Source organism: Photinus pyralis, unplaced genomic scaffold (genome assembly GCF_008802855.1).
Source record: "Photinus pyralis isolate 1611_PpyrPB1 unplaced genomic scaffold, Ppyr1.3 Ppyr1.4_LG1, whole genome shotgun sequence".
Classification (NCBI taxonomy): Eukaryota; Metazoa; Arthropoda; class Insecta; order Coleoptera; family Lampyridae; genus Photinus; species Photinus pyralis.
In genome coordinates, this window is record NW_022170249.1 from 16,234,028 (window position 1) to 16,255,052 (window position 21,025).

The window sequence follows — 21,025 nt, forward strand, 5'->3', positions numbered from 1 at the left end:
TTTTGTCAATCGCTTGCGAATTGTTTAATCGCTAGGGTTTGTTATCAAAATTTAACCAACGAGCAGTAGCGATTTAAATACAAATCAAATTACTGGAGTTCGTTTATCCGAGGAGACTGGCTGCAGCGGAGGGTTGCCGAAATTCAAGACAACCAGGAAGTGGCTATCTACGCCGTCGATAAATTGCGAGGCTCAGAAAAAATTCCAAGGTTCGATATCTACCGAATCGAGTTCAGCAAAATCCTGATTAATCAAGAGACTTCATTCATAAGGTAAAAGACAATAGTCCTTTATGCGAATTAAATCCAACGGCGTATGCATTTTAATTATTTATGAACTGTTGACCAATTGCAATTTGCCCGATATTGTCTGCTTGACTGAAAGTTGGTTACGTACTAATGAAATAATCACTTTCCAATTACCCGGTTATGTGGTAGGCTCTATCTTCTGCAGAACCAATTCGCGCGGTGGTGGAGTGCTTATCCTTGTCAAGGAACAATTAAGGGATAAAGTTAATGCCCTTCCTGTTACAGCTACTACTGATGTAAATCTGGAAGCAGCCTCGCTTGAAGTATGTCTTGATGGAATTAATCTAAAGGTTATTTGCCTATATAGACCGCCCAGATCTTCATTTGCTACCTTTTTGGAGCAACTAGAAGATTTGCTACATGTTTCTGATACCTGCGTGCACAGGACGGTAAATATAATATGCGGTGATTTTAACTGTAACTTGGCCGATCCTGGAAATGAATCAACGAGCTTAATCAACATCTTCGCATCCTACGGTTTGCATCAGTTGTTTTTTGACTACTCGCGAGTGCAAGGAAAATCCAAAACACTTATAGATAATATATTTTCCAACTTAAAGAAGTGTGATGTGGTAGCTGCAGACACTGTCACAAACTTCATATCTGATCATCATGCTCAATTGCTTACCTTTACATTACCAAGGTTTTATTAATAGCTCTAAAGACTTGCAGACTAAATGTGATCGTCCCATTACGGAAAAAGGTTTATTTAATTTCCATAACGCCTTGGAACATACAAACTTTAATTACTTATATGATCACACTTTTAGTGACGATAAATTCTCTAAATTTATAGATCATATTGTCGCAATTTTTATGGAATGTTTTCCTATTAGGATAACTAAAAGTAAACGCTGGGACGGTGGTATCTCATGGTTTACGCCAGAATTAAAACAAATGAGAAGCACGCTCAAACTACTACATGAAATGTACACTTTGGCAGGTTCGATTGGCTTAAAATCGGCCTATACTCGCTGCAGAAGTGCTTACCGAGCTGCAGTTCGTATTGCCCGAATACATTCAAATGATAACGTCATTACTAATGCTAGTAACAAATCAAAGATGGTTTGGGATATTATTAATGCAAAAAAAGGCCAATCTAAGGTTATTACTGATCTATACTCTGCTGACCAATGGAACCAATATTTTGTTAATATAGCTAACGAGATATTATCCCACAATAGTGTTCATATAAATGAACCCCTTTCTATGTTTAATATTATCGTACCAAACAATATCTCTCTAAGTTTTGACTATGTTACCCCTAATGACGTCAGAGACGCGATAACATCATTATCGGCGAGTAGAGCAAAAGATATCTATGGGATGAACTCGTACCTAATAAAAAGAAATATCAACATGTTTATCAGTCCGCTAACATTGTTGATAAATGGTTGCATACGTTCCGGTACCTTTCCTGACTGCCTAAAGGTGGCACTTTTTTTACCCCTATTCAAAAAAGGCAACGCTGAAGATATGTCAAATTATAGGCCCATTTCACTCCTGCCTATTTTTTCCAAGGTATTTGAACGCATTGTCGAAAAACGTCTACGACACTATTTTGAAACGAACAAACTCTTCTACACGAATCAGTACGGGTTCCGCAATGGAAAAGCGACAACCGACGCACTGATTACATTTGTCAATAACGCCGTTTTGTGTTTCGAGCAAGGTAAATATGCTGTTTCAGCCTTTTGTGACCTGAGCAAGGCGTTTGACTGTGTTAATCACAATGTCTTGCTACAGAAACTTAAAAAATATGGTTTAAACAATATGGCGATTAAACTTATACAATCCTACCTCTTCAATAGGACGCAAGCAGTAAAAATTGGCAATTCAATATCCAATTTGGCTCATTTAAGACAAGGAGTTCCCCAAGGTTCCGTCCTAGGACCGCTCCTGTTTCTTATATACATTAACAATATGCCGTATTACTCTAGTAGAGCACTTTCTATATTTTTTGCCGACGACACTACATTGAATGTGTCCAGTCATAGTTTAGACGATGCTATTTCCAAGAGTTCACTTGCAATTAACGATGCCGAAATGTGGTTCGCCGCTAATGACTTAACGTTGAATCGTAATAAAACTCAGACCTCTATTTTTGCACTTAGACCGTTTACGACCACTGGTAAATTTAGTCATAATAGCATATTCCTAGGTATGCGTATGGACTGCAAACTACGCTGGAATGAGCATGTGAATTATGTCTCGACTAAGTTAGCAGGCAACATCTTTGCGCTACGTAACTTAGCGAACTATGTATCCCCTAATGTGCTAAGGATTGCGTACTTCGCCCTTTGTCAGTCGCATATGGCATACGGCATTGCTATTTGGGGCCATGCTCCTACTGCCAAAAGTGTGTTTTCGCTGCAGAGGAGAGCTATCCGTATTATAGCAAGAATACCTTATAGAGCGAATTGTAAGCCTATGTTTATAGAATTTGGTATAATGACATTTTATTCATTATATGTATATTCGTGTCTATGCTATGCGAAAGCTAACTTACAGTGTTTTAACACTCATAAGGACTTTCATGCATACAATACCCGGAACAGTGAGAACTTGTGTAATGACTTTCTGAGGCTATCCACTTCAAAATATGGACCTAATTATTATGCTGCAAGGTTTTACAACAAGATACCTAAGCATATACAGAGTCTGAACACAAACTTATTTAAAAAACGCATAAAAGGAACACTGATAAGTAATCCTCTGTATTCCATTGATGAATATTTTGAAATTAAATTCTTATAACTGTCCATTATTATTGTAATTTGACTTGTGTAAATATCTTGTGATAAACTACACTAATAAAGTATTATTATTATTATTATTATTAAAACTCGCGGTCATTTTTCGTGAGAATTAATGGCAATTTATTTAGCTCGAATTTAAACCGGGGACTAGAGTGTTATCGCTGGTTATGGGCAGACATACTTTCGTTCACGTTCGCTATGAAGCGGTACATGTGTAAAATTATCCTATGCTGCACAAAAAATACTTTTTTAATTCTACAGTAACCACCCATTACAGCCAATTTATCCAACTTTCTTATTCTAGTTGTTTTGCTGTCAAATATAGAAGGAGAAGAAGGCTTCGAAGATAAAAATTATTGTAGAGCGACTGTGTGGCGCAGTTGAGTTGAAACTCGACTGCGGTATTGATATTTGTAAATATATAGTGGGTTGGGTTGGTAGAGCAGCCTTGGTTGAAACTCCTCCCACTAAAAAGTTATTAGTAGGTAGTCGTCGATAAGAAACGAAGGCGGATGTCACATCAATTCTTTCTGGGAAATATGAGCGTTCGAGCATGATTGGGATTTGCAATATATGCATTTCGAATTGTGCTTCAGTAACTTCTAACGTCGATGACGATAGTGATATATCAATTGGGGGTGGTTCTTGTTATGTAATTATATTGATATGCCTCGGTTGCTCATCGCTTTAGTAATCCTCTTCTGGACTCTTAAGGAAAGGGTAAAGGGTAAATAATAAATCAGTCATCTTTATAAAATTGAATTGGTTCTTATTTTCTTAAAGAATGGTCTATGATGTAAGGGAACACTTTGCATTGCTAAAAGAACATTAATTATATTTTTCCAAACACTCTGTACAATAAAAAATAAAGCGCACAGGTAAACTACAATGAAGGTAGCAATAAAAACATTTCTTCATCAAAGGTAGAAAGAAAAATACATCTGTAATTTATTTATTTATTTATTATATTACACAATTCATGTAAAAATGCCCTGTCACAAAGTATAGACGTAATGTCATCACAAAAAGTGGTGGGGTGGGTGCCACTTTCCCGCACGTCATCATTCTCCTGCGTAACTGTAATAAAGTGTTCTTGTAGTACAGAGGCGGATCGAGTAACGATCCTTGTAGGATGTCTGCTTGAAATTCAACCAGCATTTTCCAACGAAGTTGAATGCGTTATTGCAGCCACGTTCTCTGTCTGTCTCTCTGTCCAAGGTCTTAACTACTATAGTTTTCAATATATTTAGTTGGTTTTTTTTAAAATTCGGTAGCTTATAGCTCTGGCACCTGAACCAAGAAAAATCTTGACGATTAATGTGCGCATGTGCAATTGCGCATGTTGTATTTATTATAATATATTTTGTTGAAATTCTAACCACAGTGATTGTTTTTTTTACTAATAGCTTTTTTTTTTAAATTTTAACAACAGATCATTCTAGTAAAAGCAAACATATTGTAAAAATCAGATATGCAGATTGTGCAATGCCGACTTTCTATTTATGGACATACTTCTTTGGAATTTTTAGAGGCTCCTGGTAAAGAAAAATGGCTAAAGCTATGGCTTTTTGGGAAGTACTGGTCAATGCAGACCGAAAACCTATTTGCTGGTTAGATATGTGGGCGATTTTTTCTGCACGCGTAGGTACAGAAAAATTCAATTGCATATTTATTTTTTTTCTCCCATGTGACTTCAGTAATGAAACACAAAAGGATCTTTACTACTAAGAGACTAATGTAAAGCAGCTCCAAACATTGCAATATCACAGTGTGACTAATTGTAAGAACATAGAACCGTTGAAGGCATTTTATTACACTTACCCTTGTTATAATTACCAAACTAGTTGATAATGTGGAAATGAGGATAACTAATTTTTGTATCATGCCTGAGAGTTGAACGACCAAACGCGCTCAAGAAAAGTTGCGAATAAGGAACATTTCTAAATTTCGAAAATAGGAAAACAAAATTACCCCTAATAGAAATTCATTTAATGCAAACGTAGTATAAACTTTTCATTAAAGCCAATAACGATTAACCGGTTAGTTAGTGCTTTAATATTCCGCGAGCGTTGTATGTATCCTCTCTTCTCAGCTCGACTAGTTCAAATTATCTGGCGAAATTGAAGTTACAATCTCTCACTCTTACGTAACCGTCTATAACTAACGCCGATATTCGGCAGCCGCGCGATAATTAACTCTCTCTTATTACTTTATCACTTTATTGGTTTGTGCCTGTCTATTTGGTCCTTCTCTTTTTTAATCAGACTGTTTCCAGACCGCCCAACCATTCTAATTGATCTTTTATTGCCGGCGGTCCGCACGCTTCAATTTAACCAAACTGACGGTTCGGTGAACGCACCCCAACTTAGATTTGCTTCACCGAACCCGGCCTAATTTAACTTCTTTTTGTTATTACTTTTTACTATTGTAGATAGAATTTTTTTTAAATAAAGCAACTGCTCCCTTAGATTGATCTGTTATTACCTTTAAGGTGGGAAACGGAACCTCAACGCTAATAATTATAGGGATTTACTAAGGATTTTAAGTTTGTAATGCTTATTACTTTTTATTATTTTAGAAATTAACTGTTTTGGACAACACTGTATGTTGTGACACTAATTGGTGATCTTTACTTTAGGATGTTCTCTAATGTGAGCGGTTCGATAATAATTGGAAGACCTAAGATTCTTAGTTTCGAGAACTTTGAAAGTAACGTTAGAAGAATGTTTTTATATTTATTTATTTAAACAATATACAACAATTCAAGCCACTTCATTAATTTATGTAATTGGTAAACGTAATTTATAATCTCATCAATCCATTTATTTGTCACGCTTCCAAACTGTAATTATCCGTTTATACTCATGATAGAGCTTGTGTAGATCACGAATTGAAATCGTCACCATATAATAGCGTCGTTATGTTGCATTTGTACCTTTTAAAAGATCGTTCCCGAAACTGAAAATTACACAGGAGTCAAATGCACCCCAAAGTGAAGCTCTCAGATACATCACTTTACTTTTATACTCGTTCTGCTGCTGCATGATTCAAAAGGGTGAACAATCATTGCTAAGTAAGGGAATATTACGAGCCCTCTCATATAACTTCTATCTTTTTTTAATTAAGGACAATTTAATTACTTCTCTGCTAGTATATTAATGACTCAAACTACATAACAAGTTAAAAACGTCACTTACGTCCGACGAAAATGCTTAAAGTGGAGGACTAGTAGTGGTACAGACGGACAGACTGACGGACGGACAGACAGGCGGACAGACGGACCGATGGGCAGACGAACATACGGGAGACGGACAAAGTGCAAACAATGCGTTCATTTTCCTTTTGGAGAAAGCGCTAAAAAAGGGTATAAAAATCGGTGAAATCGAAAAACCTTACATTTTACTTTCGTGCTAATTAGACGATGATGCACAACTACTCCTTTTTAGCGCATTTTCCAACCCGGGTTGGAAGGCGCTATTATGTCCACTTTCCTCGTCCGTTTGTCCGAGGTTTTAATTACCATGCTCCAAACGAATCTTCTTTATTTTACAACTAATTTTTTACGATCTTGATTTAACGATGCGCCTCAGGCCAATATTTCAAAACTTTTGTTTCTTGAGTCTATGGTTCTCGGATAAGGCACTGACCGATTAATTACTTGGAAAAAGTTGGTAGCGCCAGTTTGTCGCGTCATAAATAAATAAATAGGTACGGTTGTACGTGACCAAGCCGCTGATTCAGATCCGCTAGTATTCAGGGCATGTGAACCGCTGAGTCAAAAGTTTTCGGTGCATCCATTTTAAAGGCATATTTGTAAAATTAAAAAAAGTGAGGATTAGGTTAAGAGAGGTAACCTAGGGTATTAAGCGTTCAGCGTAAATCCATCGTGGAAATCGAAAAAAAGATTCAGGAATAAGCCACCAAATTAGAAGCGCGACAAAAAAGTTTAATTACGCGTTAGAACGCACTAGTATCGAGAGCGCGTTGCAAAAAAAAATAATTTAGTTACGGGCGAGTGCGTGTCAAGCAGATAAAGATATGCGTCCAGTTGCAAAAAAGGTCATGTATTGCGTCTTAATTTACCATGAAAGTAGTCTATGACGGAAGAGAATATTTTACAATTTCAAGCTTGGAGGAAATAGGTCTAACGAAATTGTGTCAAAATACTTCCGTAAGTTTGAGATAGCCGTCGATATACTTTATTTGAAAATGGTTTAACTATTTCAAAATAAACAAAAAGCTAATTTCATGTACTTATGTATTTTAACCCTAAAATATAACAGCCGTTACAATTTGACGCGCAACTGTGGGTTTTTAAAAAGGGACGCGTTACAACCTAAGGTCGAATTTCACTGATTACTTTTTGTTGTAAAATCTCATTTTGAGAATTATAAGAACATTGTTAATACACGCATCACTTGGAGTCAGGTTATGCAACGCAGTGGTTTCAAAATCGAATTTCTTTAAGGTCAACCTCTTGAGGTCGAATGTTCCTGAGTGAATTTTTCTTTGTGCTAGTTCTTGGTGATATATATATAAGTGCTAATTCCCTATGGGCCAAATTTTCGGAGGAAAAACTTGCAAGGGTGAATCTTGCGGGGGCAAATTTTCCGCGGTGTATGTTCCATGGGCGAATTTTCCGACCAAATATTCGGAGGGAGAATTTTTGGTGGCGAATGTTCCTACAATCACTCCTGAGGTGCCAATAAATACATAAATCTTTTATTCCAGCAATAGCCATTGTCCAAAATGGCTGCAAGCGAAAACCAAACCGATAGATACGTAAAACAAGTATAAATTGTGCACAACTCTTGTGCAGATAAAGCGCCCTTTTTTTTTAACCGAAATAGCTTTTGTTGCCTTTTGTTGTCTTGCAGACGTCTCAATCGCCCTAGGTGAGTACCCTCTTTCGACAATCCGTTCTTGAGGTATAAGGGAATATACCCGACCACGATAAGAGGTCGAAGAGGAGGGCTATGGTTGGTAGAAATTAATTCCTTTCGTTGAGACCTTTCATTAGAGTACCACGAAGGTTAAAACTAGTTCCACTCCCCATCTCCCCCTCCACCCCGTAGTTTGATAAGAGGACAGAAAGAAGGGCAGTAGTTGGTAGAAAACGGCACCTTTCGTTGAGACCTTTAATTAGAATTTTTTTAATTCTTAAAAAATGCGCTAAAAATTCCCAATCGAGAAAAATCATACTTCTACATGAAATTAACCTACTCATCGTATCAATAGCAGAGCTTACATAACATAAAACCCCCCCCCCCCACCTCCTTCTCCTCCCCCCAACTACAAAGGGAGAGGAGACTGATAAGACCATTCACAATTTGCGTGTCTAACCTAATGACAAAATAAGTGAGGAGAATTGAGCAAAGCAAAAATTTACAATATGAACGTTGAACAAAACTAATAACACTTAAAATTTACAATAACAAAAGTCAAACCCAATTTGAAAAACATAAATTCATGTCCCTAGGCTCCCCTAGTATAAAAACTCCCACGTTAATCATCGCAGGTAGCCACCCATGGCAAAACTGGTTGCCTGTGAGGTGTACACAAATTATGCTATTACATTTTCATCTCTCATCTGAGTCATCTAGCACATGCGAAGGAAAGACAAGTTTGGCAGTGGGCGGCTACCTGCGACTGTTTTTATACTAGACGACGTCTAGTAATGGATTGTTACGGTGTAATAAATGTCAATTTAATTTTAAGGTTCTGTACTGTACTGCAACTGTGCAGATCTTGCAAATATTCCATCACCGTAACATAGAGTAAATAATTTATTTACTCTATGACCGTAAACAACATGCGTGCAATTTCTTATTAAGGAATCGTTTACAACAGGATCAATTCGAAAATTATTTCTGGTTGTAGTAGGGTAGGTTATACGGGTTACACCCCAACTCAACTGCAACAAGATAATTATAATAAAAGCAATAGCATTACCTGTTTATCAGATTTCCCATTTCCACTCCACTAAAGGTCGACATTTAAATGAAAAATATAAATCGCATGATATTTACATAATTAATGCAATTCAAATTCTATTGTATTTAATTGTCCCGAAGGTGCCAATTTTGAAGTATTCAGTTGTAACTTTTACAATGACTGTGTACTGTATGCCACATTATGTGTTATTATGGTTTTCGTGCTACTTCAAGCTCTTGAATGTCAACTTAGACATGAAAAGTTACCAAAAACAATGTTACAATGAAAGTCATTGTAAATTTACATTTCAAATTAAAAATATTTTATTTGTTACTCAGTTGTAAACGTTGATTAACAAGACAAAACGCAAACGGGCAAACGTCATGTTTAAACGCTACTGACTTGTAAAACTGACAGCAGACCTGTAAAAATTTTACAAGTTAGTAATCTAGTAATTTCATTGGCCAGAATTAATGCGAAGTCTCTGTTACATGGATAACATGATATTTTAGACATTTCTTCAAGATCAATTTAAGAACTAATTATTTACGTTTACTATTGTTTACAAATGAGTAACAAATAAACTATTGTACATTATACGCCAGGTAATAGTTTTTACTGGCTCTAGGAGATGACAAGCTCGCCTAACGGCTCGCTAGTCAACTTTTCCTATCGCCAGTAAAAACTCACTTTTACCTGGCTAATAATGTAATAGTATTTTACATTATTAGCCAGGTAAGTGAGTTTTTACTGGCGATAGGAGAAGTTAACTGGCGAGCCGTTAGGCGAGCTTGTCATCTCCTAGAGCCAGCAGTAAAAACTATTACCTGGCGTATAATGTACAATATTTTATTTGTTACTCATTTGTAAACAATAGTAAACGTAAATAAGGAGTTCTTAAATTAATCTTGAAGAAATGTCTAAAATATCATGTTATCCATGTAACAGAGACTTCGCATTAATTCTGGCCAATGAAATTACTAGATTACTAACTTGTAAAATTTTTACAGGTCTGCTGTCAGTTTTACAAGTCAGTAGCGTTTAAAGATTACGTTTACCCGTTTGCGTTTTGTCTTGTTAATCAACGTTTACAACTGAGTAACAAATAAAATACTATTACATTCATTCCTCAACAAAACATCCATTCACCGTTTTTTGGATATGTTAAAACTTGCAACAAGAAAGTGCCTTACATGTGCACCTACATCCACTTATTTTTACACGAATTGTTATGATATTTGCTGCTATACACACTACTATCTTGCATTCTGTTCTGGTATTGGAAAGTATCTAGAACGCGTTCTGGGACTACCTTAAACAGCCAGAATGAATTTTTGTGACATTTTTGGCCATTGATCGAAATCAGCGTTTGATTCTCACATAAAGATAAATAACGACTTTGTGAAAGAAAATCCCCACTTACCTATGTTGTAATCATGTTCGTTGATTTTAGATTGGATTTAACTAACCAGAAGTTTAAATGCAAATTTCAGTATCCAATTATTAACATGGCATAGGTAAGTCATTAGTACTAACTTAAAGTTTTTGGTTGTACCTACATAAAGAAAGTTGGTATTAATGGTCGACACTAGTAAATTCAGCTGGACAAAGATGGATCATAGACCATTATGGCCACTTTGGGAAGCAAAATGAATGTATATGAAGTAGTTGGAGTCAATAATTAGCAAATATCTGTTCTTCACAATAAACTTACCGTAGCTTCTCGATTCTCAATGCTTTTTGGAAATTTTTGGTCTATCTCTACCTATACCTATTTGACTGTATCAATCAGATGGCTTTGATCGTTAGACAGACACAAACTGGCACTAATTAGAAAGTGTTGCACCGGTAGCGTGCACAATAAATTAATTATTATTCCTAAAGGTTTGATATTAAAAAGTGGTCGAAAGTATTTGTCGCTTCAATGCAGTTTCATTATATTTCTCGAAGTGGAATTAGTAAAGAAGAAAATGACGGCGTTGCAGTAGGGGTAGGTATATGCTTGAGCTTACGAACGAAAAGTGCTCAACTCTCGCCGCTTTAACAGTTGATTAGCGACGACAAACACGTATTAGCATTTTATTGCTTTAGCCAGGCTCTCTACGCCCTCTAGATAAAGTGGAATTAAAACTGAAGAGCTCTTTGATCTCCACCGTATTAACTAAACTGCTATTGCCGCACTTATTAAATGAGAGAGAGATCGTCAATTTTTCTATCTTCTTCGCTTTCGAAAGTTTGAATGTAACTTAATAACGATTGAAATTTCGCTCGGTTTTGTTTTAATTTTAGGTCTATTAAAATACGGTAACAATTTTAATTTTAATTAAGCGCTCGTCTATTAATGAAACGTCAAGGTAACTCAAAAGAAACTTAATATATAAATTTAATTGTATAATTTATTGTGCTTGTATTTACAAAAGTCACAGCTCTAAAAGGAAATTAAATAATTAGTTCTTTACCTTAGTGGTATATTAATACATTGCAACTTTTCAATTCTAAGGGTACTTTTTACAGATAGGTGGGTACTTTACAAGAAGTGAAATAGCAACAGGTCAATTACTTAAACACGGACACAAAGTAAATTTTGTTCGGTAATAAATAATAATAATTTAATGTCGCCACTTAACCCATTCTTCTTACAAATTTTAACAGTACAATACTTAATATAAGTACGCGTTGAATACAATATACACTCATTATGTACAAGTCACCAGAAAATACACAGACAGTACTTTTTACACGCGATTATTAACGAAACCTACACCATCTGAAGTCCTTTTGTTATATTTTCAACGTGCTCTTTAGCTTTAAGTCGCAACGCAGCTATTGAGGTACTTCGAGGGTCGGGAGACGTTGTAGGTGACTGTGAATGTGCAACGGGAGGTCGACTGTGGTCCGCTGCGACAGGCGATGTTAAGTAACTAGGATATCCGGTTTGCGGGTGACTCAAGAAGCCGGGTAGCGCAGAGAGTAAGGGCGGCGATAACCATGGATCCATTGGTAGACCTAAACTTGATCCCCCGACTCTTGTTAACGTCGACACGGAATGGTAATCTGTTAGTCCTAATCTTGCAGCTTCCATTTTTTCTTGTCGTCGCCATTTTGCTCTCCGATTTTGAAACCACACCTTCAACAAAATTACAAGAATTAGTTTCTATTCTGCTTTCAGAAGGAAGATGCGATCAAGAGATTCAGACAAATGATATTTTGTATTTTTGATAGATTTTTATATTATTTTGATTGTTTTTGCACTTCTACGTCTAGTATAGGCTCGGGTTCAAATAAAAAAATTATAATTAATTTTTTGACCAACCTCGTACAAATTAGCGGAAACAACGTACTAGGTCTAAATTTGTCTGTAGAAATATTCATGTGACAAGTTACAGGGGTGAGCTTAGTTAAAAACCAAAACGGTTCATTTAGGAGTCACAAATAACAAAATTTGATTCCCTTGTTTCATTTTTTCTCGACATCACACAGTATCAGTACCTTAGATGCAGGAGTGGAAAAGTAAACAGTTTCATGTAGGGATTTACGTATCATCAATGACGTGGGCGTGGACAATTTTTGGCACGTACTTGAGACACTGCAGACAATGAATATTATAAACAGTTTTCTTGGCTTCCGTCCAATCACAACTTCCAGTAACTATAGCAATAATGAGTACCTACCGCCCAGAACTAGGAATACTTCCTCGTATACATCCGAAGCTGCAGTTTGAAATTCTTCGGATTCTGTCGCTTCTTGTTGCATGTTTTAAATTTTTTGGATTTTTCTATTTATTCAAATTATACTGATTCTTCTCAATGTTCAAATTTTTCGAATTCTTTCACCTCTTTGGATGTTTCTGAGTTTCTTCAGATTTTTTTAGATCCTTCAGTCTCTTCGGGGGTTTCTTATTTTTCAGTTTCTTCAGGTCCCTAAGATCCTCAATGCAATTTTTTTAGTTTCTTTAGACGTCTCTTATTGTTATTGGGTTCTTTATTCTTTATGCTTCTGCTATTATTAGAATTCTTTAGATTTATACTTTTTCCTTGTCTTGATATTTAAGGTTCTTCCGATTTTTAGATTTTTCAGGCTTAACTTTTTCGAAATATTTAGATTTTTCCATTTCTTCGAATTTTCTCAAGACATCAGGATGTGATCTCCCAGACATCCTTTAATTGCTGTAGATTTTTCTATGACTATTATTCAAACTTTTCCGACCATTTAAGCTCTTCCTATTCTTCGAATTCCTATTGTAGGTATTTTAGACTTTTTATATTTTCTTGTTTTTAGTTTTTTTTATTCATATGTTACTTCCCATTTTTTACGCCTACTGGAATTCTTTTAATTTTTCAAATTTTCTTTTGAATTATGATTTTTCATATTGTAGCGAACATTTCAAAAATCCAATGAAAGATTAGTCATCGGCGATAATCGGGAAGGCCGATGTGACGCAATCCTTCCGGGAAAAATAACGCGTTTATTGTATAGCATCCTGAATCATTCTGGAACAATTATCGTTTAAGCAAATTGTCGCGTATTACAGTCAGTTCCAACTTCGATGCGCTTGAGTTATGTTATAAATTGTAAGTGATAAATAATAATTGCTGTTATAAATTAATTCATTTTGGGACTGTTGTAAATTTATTGTTAATCAGTTGTAATAAATAAAGCACGTAATTGAAGGTACGTTACAATATTATAAACATTCTTACTGGTTTTTAGGATTATTCCAGATTGTTGTGATTCTTCGGCTTTTGCAATTCATCTGTCTTTTTATAATGTCTATTTAGATGGATCAGGTACTGCGGTTTCCCCTGATTTTTCCGCCTTTGGTTTCTTCGGGATTTTCTAACACCATCTTTGAATCATTCGATTCTTTTCATTTTTTAGACTAATCAGATCGCTTCTTTAGGTTATTTAGCGTCTGTGGGTTCTTCGAGTGTTTCAAATTTTTCAGTTTTTGCAGAACCTTTAAATTTTTCTGATGGTCCGAATTTCTTGTTATTATGATTCGAATTTTTCTGATCCTTTAGGCTCTTTCGTTTCTTCAGATTCTTTACGTGTATCCGAACATTTTTTAATATTCATATAACGTCCATTTTGAACAATTCCTTGAATTCTTTAGATCCTTCATATCCTTTTCATATCTAGGTGACTCCCCAGATTCTTAATATTTCTTGAATTTTTTGATTTTTCAAGTTTTCCAGGTTTTTACTGTTCTATAGATGCTTACCCTTTTCCGTACTACGCAGGTTCTTGATTGCTGAACTTCTTCAGGTACATAAGATTCTTCAGATTCTTCTATATCAAGAAAGCAGTGTCGTTTTAGTTGCACCACATTGTATGACAGACATACATTTTTATCGTATATCGAGGTGATAGTATCAAATGTGCGTGCTAAATTCTCCCAGCAAATTTGTCCACGAATATTCTCCCGTTACATTAACCCTCAATAAAATCCACCGAAAGATAAATTCCGGCACCGAAGTGTTCGTTCTCAGAAGATTCCATGAAACATTCGCTTCGAAAATGTTTGCTTCAAGAATTTGCCTTCTCCAAAATACTCGTCAATAACTTGCTCCAAGGATAATTCGCTCGACTTAAAAAAAACCTCGCCTTTGAAATTACTGCTTTACAATTCAAAAGTTCTCTTCTATTGCTGTGTTGAGATTCAATTCCCCTCCGAAAATTCACCCTTAACCATTCGGAGTGTGGATTTACCGACAATTCTCCCACAATTAGAAATTGTGTAAGATAAATTGCAGTAAAGTTTTTAAGATAGGTAGTACAAAATGCGGAAGAGATCACCAAGTCTAATTTATTTTTATCAAACAAAAGGGTTCAGAATTGAGCACATATCACTTATTCCAAGGAAAGATGTTCACAAAGTCAATCTTTTGGGGTCGAGCTCTTAATGTAAATTTTCCTAGGAGAAATATATGGTTGGGCAGGTATTCCGACGACGATGACTATTTTGGGAAAAAGTGGTACGGACGCGAATATACTTGGAGGCGATTGTGGGGTGCAAATTGATGAAGACAGAGCATGGAAAATCACGAAACCAAGGAAGGATGCACATCATCGAATACATCCCCACGATAAAGCTACCAATATGACCACCATTTTAAAGAAAATGAACATCGATATAATTTCAGAAAGTACAGTTTTCTATGAGGTCAAATAAATCCTGAGATTTAGGACTGGTAATTCACATCACTGTTAGATTTATCTGACACTCAAACTCTCTGGAAGCAAGAGCCTTTACAATCTACCAGATAAACTATATTTATTCTGCATATGTATTTTAAAGTTACCAAAACCTCTCCCTCGAATACCCTTTCTACAGTTAATAGATTGCCTTACAGCTATAACTAACTACTTCATAAATGAATTCCTTTCCTCAGAAAAATTCAAATTTCCACATTTAGATGCGAATGAAAAATGAGAAAATCCGGTGTACGCTTTTTATACAAAACGTATTCCGCGTTCAATAAAAAAAATTACCGCGTTACTCGGGATACGCAATTTTGACACTTTTTTTTCAAAGATTGAAGTAAGGAAATGTTTATATAAAGCGTCTCCCCATCTTATTTAAGAATAAGGGAGCGCGCGAGTGAATAAGGGAAGTTATGAGGAAAGGCCCACCCCTGGCATTCTTGATTATCCTCATTCTTGAACTGCAGACACCGGCCATATTCCGGCCTGGGGCAAACTCAAAATACATTAATTGTCAATTTGTTGTCATTCTTTGGCTGGGCTAATGGCGGCTGAAGCTGTCCTAAATTGACGAAATCTAATAAAAAACTTTTAGCAAAATCGCCGGGGAATGTAATTTAGTGTTTGTGTGTTGCGGTAAATTGAAGCGTTAGCTGAAAATATAATTCTCCCCCTGCTCAACCTAATATATTGTCATGTATCGAAATTAAGCACGCATTAATCGTCTTAGTTTTTCTCCAAATGACTAAAACGTTTAGGGTCCCACGGGACTTTGAATATTTAAACGGGAAGTTGTAGAGCGATTGAACGATATTTGTCTTGATTACAGGTTAGTGCCAGAAAGGCTCTTATAGGAAAACAAATATGTAATTTGTTACAAATCAAAGATAGCATCTATAAAGTGAAATTAATAGCCAAAAGGGGAATAATCCATTTTTTAGTCGATTAATAACTCGCATTTCAACCGTAGAGTGGTAAACACGTTTTATTTATTGATACATTGTATGGATAACTTGGTTGGAATTAAATATAACTACACGAAGTCGCCTTCCGATATCCATTTGTAAGACCAATTTTAAATGCATTTCCAAAGCAAATACCTACTAGTTATTTACTCTATAATTTAGGTGGGAGATTCTCCATTAGGCGCATAATATCACTTTATGTAACTGTACATTTGTTACTGATTACTTTATAAATACAATTAGGTAACACAACCTTTATAAAAGAGAAATTATTTAATAATAATAGCACAAAGTTAGGTAAATGCACAAATTTATATCCATCAAGAGAATAATAGGAATTCCCGTCTTCCATCTCAAACCAAGTCAAAATTAATTAAAGTATCTTAATTACTGGCAGTAATTGAGTCGGCCTCGTCTTGCGACAACACGAGCAGCTTTGACGACAAAGCTTGCCATAAAATAATTAAATATCAAAATGAAGACAAATTTAATATTGGTTCGTCTACGATGCCTCGGGGTGTGCACAGCTAACTTCACGACGAAATACGACACGAACTGCTACAGACAGTTCCGCAGAAATAATTTAAAATTAAAGTATCTGCTTCTCTCCTACTCTAAACTACTGTGACACCAATTGAGTTAAAAACAACCTGATTTGACTTTGGATAAACATTTCGTAGAATCGGGGCATTGTTTTTCTTTGCTTCTACTTTTTTGTTTGATTTGAGAGTTGATTTTTACTTACTATGGATTTAGAAAGAGAAATAGTACGGTCTCGATGCGTGTACAAAGCTGATTTTTTATAACGAAATTACAGACATTGAACTTTGTGGCCCTTAGTACGCGCGGAAGCCGCGTTTCGCTCCCTTTTATGGTCTACCGGCCAATGGGTCAGTTCCGACTTTACCTCAAACATTTATCTACAGATACATAGTGCTCTGATACTTATTTTATTTGATCTAAATGTGACTTAAATGTCAAAACTTTGTGATAAAATTTACGCAAAGGAACATTTTCGGGTCGGTGAACTGCTTTTATAACCAAACCGAGACTAAATGAACAAAAAAGTTTTTCCCGGATATCTACCAGTAACGTTTGGTTAAAAGCAAGTTTCTGAAAGTTGATTGACGTCATTGGACAGCGCATGGTGCTAAGTGTGTATCGAACTGCATACGGCAGGAAATTTAAAGACAATTCATCAGTATTATGAGTCAAACCGATATTTTACATCCAGGAACGTGTAAAGAAAAATGGAATTTGACCGCCTTTCTTTTTTTTAATATATTCAATTAACTAAGGTCTTATGCGTATTTATTCAATTTTTTTTCAATTAAACCAGAGCATTAGATTTTGAATTTTTTCATTGGAATGACAAAAAGGAGCATTTGTCAGGAAAAGTAGGATACTGTGCAGCAAGTTGGAGATGAATCTAATGAAAAGAGGAGCGAAGTGCTTTGTATGGAGTGTTACGCTAATGTGGACCGTGGACAATTATGAAAAAAGATAAGAAAAGAATTGAAGCTATGGAAATGCGGATGTGGAGAACACTTAGAATAAAATGGTCTGACATAGTTAGGCATGAACAAGTACGAGAGAAAATAAGAGAAAGAAGATCTTTGTATAAAATAATTTTGGGAAGGGAGAGAATGTGGCTTGGTCATGTGGTAAGAGGGAATAGGTTGCTGAAGTACGTGATCGAAGCGCACAAGGAAAAAAGGAAGAAGACGAGTGAAGATGATAGACGATCTGGAAGAGGGAGAGGATACGCGACTATGAAAAGAAAGGCTATGAATCAGATATCATATCACGTCACCCTCCTGAATAATAAGCGTCGCAACATGCTCGTAATACTATCAAAGGAGATATGCGAGAATTTTAGATTGGAATTAATAAAACAATTGAGCACCATTAGGTAAGTACCGTATCGACTGTATCCGCGACTTTTACTTCACCTACCAATCACGGTTGAGTACGGTACAATCGCCACTTCATGCGACACCGTTGTCTTTTCCGCTTGAATGAAAAACTCCTAACTGTATACCCATATACCACATATCTATGAAACCATAAACATTTTCAATGTTAAAACACGTAATTAGAAAGAAGTGATAACACTGTAGTGCCGCAGGCCATCCGGGATAGGCGGAGATTTCAACACCGCAAAATCGAAACCCAGAAATATCTTGGAATATAGTGGGTATTGAAATAACCAATGACAGGCTTTTTTTCCTACAGTTATTAATAATTTTCATATTGAAAACGACTACCTGTATACGGCATACACGCGTCTAAATTTATTCTTAGTTTACCGCTCATTGTCCTGTGTTACACCATTGAATAACACATATTCTAATCAATAGTTACACACCACGCTCTATGTGAACATGCAAAAATGTAAACTTGTCGCTCAACCCAAATGAAGACGGATAAATTTCAAAATGAACGAAATTGAAATTTAAATCCCCACAAGTAATTCTTTTTATAACGGCAGGAAATAAGCGTTTCCTGCACGGGACCGATGTGTAAATCACACAACCCTTTTACGGCCGAATTTTTATGAAGGTCGGGTAAGATATGAAATAATTTATGGTACCTAAGCTTACCTAGCAATACGCTTTATGCAAATGCGTGATATTTTTATTGCTGCAATTGAATTCGTCTGAAGATCTCAAAGGGGAGTTAATTTTTCGCAACAGGGTAATTAAGCACGAAGGTTCCAATGCAAATTTGTATTTGATAGGCTAATTGGACTAATGAGTTTGAAATTTGATGGTCGTTAAACTTAAATTTTATTCAAACAGATATCGTGCGTCTGCGCCGAATTAAGGATTTCGGGTGAGCGTCGTTTAGAAAAAAGAAAACGAACCGCCTTCGGAGTCCCTTTCTAATTACCAAACCATTAAAGGCAATTAACTTTGAACTTGGCAGTTTACCAATCGAAATTTTACACGTTCGATTGGGGAAAGGAACGAGTAAATGGTGTATGAAAAATAGTTTCTTTAGGGTGTTCTAATAAATACAATCAAACACCAAACAAGTAATATAATGCCAATAATAAGCGTAGGGAACTCTCATTTAATGTTGCTTCGTAAACAGGCGGAATATTGTAACAAGTTTTAAACAAAGCCAGTTGACACGTGTCGTCCACGCGACGTCGCAAATTACATGTAGTTCTACTGATTAGCTCAACTTTAACAAAAGGAGGCCGCAATGACGTTGATATGTGTAGCTACCAATTTATTAGCAGGGTTGATGTTTACTGGAACACCGCGTGTCACCCCCACTATATACACAGAAGCAAATAATGAGTGCTTTTAACTGGCACTCGCAAAACCATCTATTATGAAAATGGACTCGAATCGTTAATTTTTTGTGTTTTCCGGTTCTTTAATTTGTAATGTTTCTTTTTAACACTTCTATTCAGTTGGAGTGATTTATGTGGTGAATCAGAAATTTTATGTTTGTATACATTAACACGGGTAGAAAATCAAGATTTAAGAGCTATCAAATCAATTTTGCTTCCAAGATTTCATCTACCCCTGTTTGCAATTTGCAAATGTTAAAATAAATTTGAAGAACAAAAATTTGAGCCCAGGGCCAATACACCCAAATGGAGTATGTCTGACTGACTTTATTTAATTCATGCTACAATTCGTGAAAACTTTTGTCATTAAGTTCATTCTTTATTACTTTATCTTGCCTTGAAATAGGTTTGATACTGGAACTAAAAATAGTGCCAGCATTTGTTAATTACAACTTGCCCAAGTGCTCGTCAGTCCTTACCTATCAAAACCTCCTCGAGTTTACCTTAAGCTTTTCTCAATTTCTTCTTAAATGTCTTTCGCTTATAACTTAAGCACAAACTTCCCTCCAGTTTCTTTTACGTTTCTCTCTATGAACTCTCTTTTCCTGAAAATTCCTCAAATGTGTCACATTTCTAAAAATCTTTTCCCAAGTTCTCTTTTATCAAGTCATTTCCCTGAATTCCCCTCAAGCTCCAAGCTTCTATTAAAATACATGGTACCTCTCATGCTTTTTCAGTTTTGTCCGAGGTTCTCTCATATTTCCCTCAACCTTCCCCTGCGGATAGAGGCCATCCAAGTGTTATAAGTTTCTTATTACAATAATTGTTTGTTTCGCCGCGTGAGGTCGTGCAGATGTTTTCTATGATACTTCTAATTCTATCCCTTATTAAATTGTATCTTCCTCAAGAGTTATATTTTTCGCGCAGTGAAGATTCCGCCTATGAATTTCTACATTATCGTCTTGCGAAATCTACCTATACTAACCTGGTGAATCGACTTCATTCTATCAACATTACAACCTACTCCAAGTTTGTACTTGGAGATTTCGATATTGTTCCTGAATTGTAACAAAACCGTTTGAAAATTAACGTTCTTGTAAATTGCTCCGATACATCTGATTTTACTTACACTACCTGTGTCGTTGCCGAAGAATATACTTTTCGAGACCCGATTTGGTCTACATCACCTGTGAATACTCCGAAGATTCATTTGTACTAGCTGAACTACGTTTCATATCCTTTATATTAATTTGTTTACCCATATTAGATACAGTTGCTTTGCATGTTAGTTTTGAAGTAACCGAGACTTGATCCCAGACCATTATCTACAATCTTTAGTTAAGTTACTTGTTTTACTCCGAAGAATTTGTTCATACTACCTTATTTACATTTTGAATTAATTAGAGTGCATTGCTGTTGAATAGAAATTTTGATATTTGTGCATCGTAAAGTAGCTTGTTTGAATTTAACGTCACGTTTACGGTTTTATACCCGATATGTACGAGTAATCCGCGGTCGAGTAAAAATTTTGCTTAAAATTGCTTGCGCAAT

At 35.8% G+C, this 21,025-nt stretch overlaps 1 protein-coding gene across 1 annotated transcript; it reads right to left on the minus strand.

Annotated features, from left to right (window-relative positions):
• Positions 1-11,759: 11,759 nt before the first annotated feature.
• Positions 11,760-12,083, minus strand: LOC116176815 (retinal homeobox protein Rx1-like). The gene has a single exon (XM_031495642.1). It carries the CDS (start codon positions 12,081-12,083, stop codon positions 11,760-11,762), a length of 324 nt encoding a protein of 107 aa, XP_031351502.1.
• Positions 12,084-21,025: the final 8,942 nt, after the last annotated feature.